This window comes from Chelon labrosus, assembly GCF_963514085.1.
Source record: "Chelon labrosus genome assembly, chromosome: 16".
Lineage (NCBI taxonomy): Eukaryota > Metazoa > Chordata > Actinopteri > Mugiliformes > Mugilidae > Chelon > Chelon labrosus.
The window spans coordinates 8264105-8272352 of record NC_140349.1 but is presented as its reverse complement, the minus strand read 5'-3'; the positions used below and the strand labels follow the sequence as shown (position 1 = coordinate 8272352).

The following is an 8248-nucleotide window of genomic DNA, read 5'->3' as shown; positions in this document are numbered from 1 at the left end:
TATTATGTGTCTAGTTGCACAGCTAAGCAGCGAGATAAATACTCTACCATTAAAGAGGAACTAATGTTTTTTACAACCTGGACCTTATTTCTGGCATAAAATACGGTTGTTTACTCACCCATATAACCTTTGGTGTCATTTGTATTCCTTTGGAAGATATTTAGATCTGCGTACAGTATATCCACGTAGTGGGAGTGATTGGGGCACCGAAACGCAGCCTCTAAATAACGCATTATCTGCCGCGAAACTGGTTCATTTTACCAATATTTTGTTATCGTACGCTAGTCTGGAGTCCGTTGTTAGCTGTTATCACTGCTTTGGTTTCTCCGCAACCTCAGAATGGGAAAAATATTCAGCCATGTTCCAAAAAATCTAGTAATAGCAAATTACAGGTAAACAAGCCGACCATCACGGGTGCGTGGGGCCCTCAGAGACGACATCACCCAGGTCAGAAGACATTATGATGATGATAACAGCTAACTCCGGACTCAATGGGGAATAGCACTAGCGTACGATAACAAAATATTGGTGAAATGAACCACTTTCGGGGCAGATAATGTGTTATTTAGAGGCTGCGTTTCGGTGCCCCAATCACTCCCACTGCGTGGATATACTGTACGCAGATCTAAATATCTTCCAAAGGAATACAAATGACACCAAAGTTATATGGGTGAGTAAACAACCGTATTTTATGCCAGAAATAAGGTCCAGGTTGTAAAAAACAGTAGTTCCCCTTTAAGAGGATTTGTGAGCTGATATGAGAAGCCTGTCATTATTATATTTGCTCGGTCAGGGATCTGACAGAATGGTGGACGTGTTTCCTGATCCGTCTCCACTTAGGCCTTGTGGTTGCCGCCTCTGATTGTCACCTCCACCCTGATGAATCTCACCTGTGCCTCACTGTTTGAATCATATTTAGCCTCTGTCTTCCCTTTCCACTGTGCCACTTCGTCTTTTTACTTCGCGCCAAGAACGTACCAGCCCGTTCCAAGTGTACTTTTGATCTGTTCCTTGTGACGCGTCCTGTGATTTTTGGACTTTGTGTTTGCCTGTATTTTCAAGTAAAGACTTTCAGTCCACCATCTGTGTCTTGGGTCGTCACCCTACTCCTTCTCAAACATTTCCTCCCTTCCAGTCTCCTTGACTGCTACTAGTTTGATCTGCTTTATAATGAAAACTCAAAAGATTCAGTGAAATGGCATTAAATAGCAGCTTTAACTAAGTTTATGGAACAGATGCACTCACTGTTTTAATCATTCCAGGGGATGAACGGCTCTTTTTTCACTTGCACAGTATACTCGTAAACTTTGCATATCTATGTTTCAAGGTGCCACATGAAATTAGGAGTAAATAACATTATATTAACCTTCCATCAACCGCCACCATTTCTGAAAATGTCAGCAACCACGACACAGCTCATAAACTCCAAACTTTACGATAATATTCTCTCACACAGGCGTGAATACCTCAATGAGTTTTCTCACTAGCATGCTAAACATTAGCGATTTCGAACACAAGCGCGCCTATTGACGCTTCCAAAACATCTACGGTGCCCGAGCCCCTCATGTGGTGCACAGAAAGCCGAAGAGAGTAGAAAGCTGCTGCTTTGTTAACCTCCCGCTCAAGCTAAGCCTTTTGTGTAGACATGGTGTTACCCTTGTCAAATAAGCGAGACCCCGACGTCTGTTTTGGGTGTTAGCCGAGCACTGGCTGACCCCGGCTCCAGTTTGTTCCTCTCGTCCTGTTTTTCCCACCAGAAAAAAGTTCCTCTGCAGTTCTCAGTTTAAGTCAGCGGCTAATACACTTTAAACCCTCAATTGCACGGACACGGACAAAGAGTACTTTAAAGAGAAATGGTAAGCACATTGTTAATGTTTGAAGCTCTTTTCTCATAGTTCCAACTTCATGTCCTGGTATTTCTGGTTCCCCCCTGAGAACCGGCTTAGATCTGGTTCAGGAACCGGTCCTGCTTTAGTGGAAAGGAACAAATTGTAGCGGAGTTTATTAGTGATTTATTCATTCGTTCTTTCGTTTTACTTGTTACTGATTCAATCCTTCTTCATCCTTTTAGTTCCCTTCTTACCTGTGTAACAGTCATATTTATATATAAGGTGTAATATACTGTGATTTGCATGTTCAGTGTTGCAAATAATAACCCATTCCTAATGAGTTTTATTGTTAAATCTCATATAACTGAATCAAACCGTCAGCCTACAGATGTTCTGTTATTGCTTTCACTTCCTTTCTCTGTGTCCTCAGTCCCTTTGTTCGCTTCCAAGCGAGCAGGTGGTCCCTTCAGGGGGTTTTCAGTGGTCCTCAGTGTTCATACCGCAGGTACTGAATAGCTTCATATCTGATCTTGGTTCCTTTCCAGCGCTATCCGTCTGCGTGCGGCTCGGGCCTTCACCTCCCTCTGGGAGTCCCGTCGCCTCAGCAGCCTTCAGCTTCTCCTCGGCTAACAGGAAAGGATCCGTTTTCAGCAGAGCGATGCCGATGTCCACGCAAGAAGCCGGTGGCGTACGTGCGTTATGCGGAGGCTACGAGTGGAAACGCCACATTGCTCGGCGCCCTGGAACGTTCTCTGGAGACAAAACCTCACTTCTCGGTACCTCCTGTCCTCGCACCAACAAAGGACAAAACGCTTAAGACCCACATAGGTGTTTGCCAGCTTGCGCGGACCCTCTTCACACTCCACTGCTTCAGACTCTCTATAGAACACATTCCAGCGAGGGTGTTGGGTCAGCGCGGCCGCTGAAGGACACGCCGTGGATCTGCAGGCTGCGGTAATTTGTTTAACCTCTGATTAGGCCCAGGAATGTCAACTATGAAGAGACACTACAAGTCCTGACAGTATCGTTTGACACTCTGGCAATCTGTCATTGCCACTAGCAAGCGAGCGAGCGAGCCACCACTCCAGACAATAGCCACTCCACTGCCCGGGCAGAGAGGGAGTTGTAATCTTTGCACCATCTGGTTTGGTCCTGAAAAGGGCGGAAGAGAGCACGTCTGTTTATCTGTGTGATTTATCTCATGTCTTTCTGTGCCAGTGAGCTTACTTTGCATGACATGCACAACGGTATAGCATGTGTAAACGAAGACTTAAACCGACGTAGGCGATGCAATCACGAGAGGAGGCCTTTTGAGGCACGTCTGCATAAAGAAACACGCGATGAGGGCCAACTTCTGGAGTCCCGACTTGAAAAACTTCATCTATCGTCACATCAATTTGGCTCACAAAGTCCCGCCTAAACGCAGATTGAAAACATTAGTGCATCACATGCTCCTTTATTCAATCTAGCAACACAACACTGACCACATGTTACAAAAGATGTTTAAATAAATCAGCAAATCTAGAATTTAATGAGGTAAAAGCAAAGTTATCAAAGGCACATTTTTCCAGGGTTATTATTTTAACGTCTACGTTTTATGCTCGACTTCAAAACACCACTGTACTTCTGGCAGAGTAAAAAAAAAAAAAAAAAAAAATGAAAAAACAAAAGAGCTTTCCTCAAGAAAGCTGCTTTACATACACACCCTTTAAATTATACATTTTTAGTATGCTAATAAACATGTCAATTGTTCTGTTACGAGTTCCAGATGCACTTTATCTTCTTGCCACATGTACCTTTAGTAAACAGCCCACAGTAGATTCTGTTGTTATAAGCTGGAACTTATGAAATTCATGTTCACACGGATCAGTTGGTGGAATCATTCATTTCATGCTTCATATCCAGCCGTTTTTATTATTTTTTTTTTATTTTTTATCTAAAGCTGCGGTGATGAGAAACAGAAACTGGCTGGGACTCCGTGTCTGTGTCATGTTGATGTCTGTGAAAATTATTTTGGATGTAACTTGTCGTAACGATCTGCTCTTTGTCTCGCGGTCATATGTCAGACAAGGATGACGAAATAACCTCCGACCTCAATTTTCTTTTTTTGCGTGTGTGTTGAGACACAAGCTTAATATGAGCAACATCTCCGTCGTGACCTTTTCATCTCATCTCATTTGGACCGGGGTATGCGTTCCTCCAGCTACCAACGTTACACATCATTAATTATATGCACTTGAATTAATGTCCTTGTATAATGTTTTATTGAGCAGAGGTAAAGTGATCGCTCACGATCTGAATTTTGGCAGGTATTAGTTGTCTCTCAGCCAGTAACAAAGGCAAACAGGTCTCGCTGCAGAACCTAATCCAATAATAACCCCACATGTTGGAAAATAATCACCCTCTGTCAAAATAGCAAGTGTATAATTGCCAGCGAATAACTGCGAGCGACCTCCGTTAAGTATCGTCGCCAACTGTACACCCATCAAGGTCACCTTTAAACGTGAGCGTGTTTCTTGCGGTATACGTAATGCGCACGAAAAAATAAATCAGTATATGCTGTACAGTACAAAAGACAACGTCATCTCACTTCGGCTATTGTGTACCGTTACAAAAATAATACTACAAACACAATATATGACACAATCGCAAAACATTTATGGGCTGCAATATTTTAATTAGAAAAAAAAAGAAGAAAAAAAGACACATTTTCGCTTTTTCTGTCCTGCAGTTTCAGAGTCACTGCTGCTCTGTGATAGCTGCTTTCCACTCAGAAGAGTCCAAGTCCGCCAACACAGGTCACAGAAATTTCAAAGAATCGGGGTGCGACATGTTGCTTGAGTATTCGTACAAGCCGTGCACGCAGTTTGTCCTCGGGGGAATCAGTTCAGGTGCACCACGTCTCGCTTCCTCCCCTCGTGGCTGCTTTATCAGTTCGATGAGGAGGGGAAAGGTTACGATGCAAGCGGCGCAAGCAGGTCGGCCGCTCTCGGGAGCTTAGGCGAAAAAGTTTGTTGGACGGCTCCCAGCGTCCAGGGAAAGCGAGATGAGACGAGAGGATAAAATAGGAAGCGTCGCTCTAATGTGTTACATAGATGTTTTTTTCGGAAGATTAAAGATCAGGAGTTCAAGAGACTAGGAGAAGTCCAGAGGGCGGATCATCATGGCCGTGGCTCGGAGGGAGTAGCTGGGGCCCTTGAAGTAGTGCCACTTGATACCGTTCAACTTCCCAATGTGTTGTCCTTGGGTGAAGTACATGCCGTTGAGGTTGGACGGGCCACAGGCATCAAACCACCAACCTTAAAAAACGAGAAGATAGGGATAAGACACTGTTATGTATATAATCCAGAATTATAGTATTCCTCTTCGGTCAAGTTCCTGGTACAGTCACCTCTACCGTGTGATTCGTCCTTGGTAAAGGTTAAAACTTTCCATTTCCCTCGCCCACCGAGCCTTGGCATAAACTCAGACCCCGTTTCCCTGCTATCTGCCCACTGTGTTACTGTCAGAGGGTTCATCAGCATACCAGTACCTGTTGCTGAACACTTTTGGGAACCACTTTCTATTTAAAGCAAAGTGTACAGGCTTCAGTTAGACATAGGAGCAGCGAATGGCATGGGAAGCTTTTATTCCACAAGGTGACACATTTCACGATTTCCCTGAACTATATCTATAAGAGAAAGAGCGTCCTTGACTGTAGAAGAAGTAGTATTACTGCAACTTAAAGTTTTGCTGGACACCTTATGTATTTTGAATTAAGCAATGCAAAGCACTTCAGGTCACCTCGCCGTTCACTGAACATGTTTTTTTTTAATCCTAGTGACGTGTCATAATTCAGAACTTAAAGCTGAATTAGTAAAAACAGCCTCACCGATACGCGGTCAGATATAGAACATAATGCGCGGCATGGCATGTGCAGTCACACCGCGACAAATGGCACCGCTTCCCCTCTCTCCTCTGACAGACCTGAATACCACCAGTGTGACATTTCACCGGGACCTCGGTCAGTAATCAGGAGCGTCGCTCCCGCCCGTCGCTGCTGACATACGTATCGCGCACACACGTATACATTTCACATTGATTGCAGCTTCATAAGACACGAGGCCGACGTATCATGGAAACCGATGGATGTCTCCGTACATTTCCTGTATATGATTTCAGGTGCCAGTGCCAGTGGGATTTAAATATATGAAATTGTTGTGAAAGGTTGAAGACGCTCTATTGGCTGAAACTCCAAGGAAATCTCCCAAGGAAATCACAAATCACTAGTTCTCTTTAGCGATCTGGTGCGCTTTAGCACCTTTTAGCTCACTGTTTTGATTTTTAGGGCTGACAACTTCGCAGTTTTGGCTCGATCATGCAACTTGCGCCAGTTTTTGGCCACAGCAACCAGCAACTAAGCTTAAAACACGTTGTACACTACCTAATCAGCTACCAAAAACAAACAACTAGCTGGTAAGCTAGCTGATTTAGCAGCTAAATAGCCAGATCTTGGTGGTGGAGAACAAAACGGAGCTAAAAGTGAAGGAAACAGCCTTGAGTTTACACCTATCTGGCCCGAAATAATTAATGGAGGTTTCAATAGGAAACTGAGTGAGCCACTTAATCATCAACAGCAGGCTAAGCTTCACTCTAAAGGTCGTAGTTTACCCCAGCGACAATCAGAATGAAGACACAGACGATGGGCTTTAAACATGTCTGGAAGTTTAGCGTTGCAGTATCTTCCGTTTTGGTGCAACCTGCTGTTTTATTTTCTCCAAGTACTCGTCCCTCGTCGGCCGTAAAGCAGACTACAGCGAATCTGAGCCACAGCCTTCTGATAGTTGTTGATAAACCGCAGACCGCGCAACCGCCGTCACACACACATAAACATTCAGTGTGCGCATCAGCAGTCCTTTGGAATTTATGATCAGCATCCTCTCCGTTTCCAGACCAGAGATTTTTACTGACTTGTAAAACCGTTGCGGATGTCGTCCTTTGAAATGAAATAAATAAATCGTAAGCGCTGCAATTTGTTCTCACGATAAAGCGATCCCTCCTACATTCTACCTCCTACTGTCAGAGCATTATCACTACTGTATGTTCCCGTGCTGGGTAAATATATACATAATATGTGTCCACATGCTGTATCCTCCTACGTATTCTTAGCAATGGCACGCTGTGGCTGTTCTCATAAATGTGGCAGAGAAGTATTTTCCTCTTGTATAGATCAGACACTTACATCATTTCATGTCAGCCCTGCCCTTATAAATGCGAGGTATAAATCAAATGATATCTAGTGCAGCCAGCGCAGCGTGCTGGGTTCCGACCAGTCAGGCTACATGTTGTCATGCTTATCCTCTGCCCCATAGGCAGACCGTAAATCAAGCAGAAGTGGTGGGTGTTGATTAGCGATCAGATGCCAGTTCCCTTTAAAGCCCTCTGCGTTCACAGTGACCCAAGAGGCAATGCCGATCTCAAATATGCGTTCAGAAATGCTTGATTAGAAGTCAGGACTCCAAAGCAATAGAGCTGCCGCGAGGTGAGCGCGAGGGTCACCGGGCTCCACTTACACAGCGGGAGAAGCGGAGTCATTTTAAATCTCCCTGACACTTGGTGCTGCGCCCGGGGATTTTTATAATGCGCTCGTTTCCAACCGCACCGTTCTACAAGAGGGTGGGGATGAATAATATAGGCCGATATGCGTAGAGAGATGTAGAGAGTGGCCGCTTTTGCCCAGTGAAAGTCTTGCAAGCGGAGGTTGCGATCACAATGACCTGAACTAATGATTGGGCAAGGAACAGTGTGGTGTTGGGCAAAATTGCTTTTGGAATGGTGGATGGAGTTTCTGCATAGCTTTCTTATGAAACTGAAGCAAAGAGGGACAAATGGTTAAAGGATAATTTTACATTATTATAATCATTTTTTGCAGCTTGGATAACAGGAAGTCAGCTCTGGCAAGAAGTCTTTTTACAAACCTTCAGCAAGCGCAATAATTTATCTTTTTGGTGCAATATATATATATATTATTATATTTTATTGTATATCCTTCTTATTCTTCCTTCTTTTATATATAATTCTGTTAATTTTTTATATTGTAGTTAATTGGAGTAGCTGTGACTAACCGATTTAATAAAGTATTTCTGATTCTGATTCTGATTTACTGAGAAAACAAAAGTGAGAGGATATAGCAGCTGGACGGGCAGATATTTATCTCTGTAGGGTCGGTAGGGACCAAAAACAGAGATAAAAGAAAATCTGCACTGGACTCAGATTTTGTGTAAATAAGCAAACCCTTTGCTAATACAGCATGTGAACTGATAATGTGTCAATGCTGTGACATATTGGATGAGCTAAATCCTAAGTTTACCTCTAACTGAAGTGGTTTTGACAATATGATGAAAATTGTTTGTTAAAGTGGTTTGATTATCTGAGCGCCC

General features: G+C 43.6%; 1 protein-coding gene across 1 annotated transcript in view; it reads right to left on the bottom strand.

Annotated features, from left to right (window-relative positions):
• Positions 1 to 3179: 3179 nt before the first annotated feature.
• Positions 3180 to 8248, bottom strand: part of angpt1 (angiopoietin 1) — a 31706-nt gene continuing 26637 nt past the window's right edge. The window contains exon 8 of the mRNA XM_084562903.1: positions 3180 to 5128. Coding sequence (XP_084419029.1) covers positions 4965 to 5128 — 164 coding nt within the window. The 3' untranslated portion in view covers positions 3180 to 4964. The remainder of the gene's footprint in view (positions 5129 to 8248) is intronic.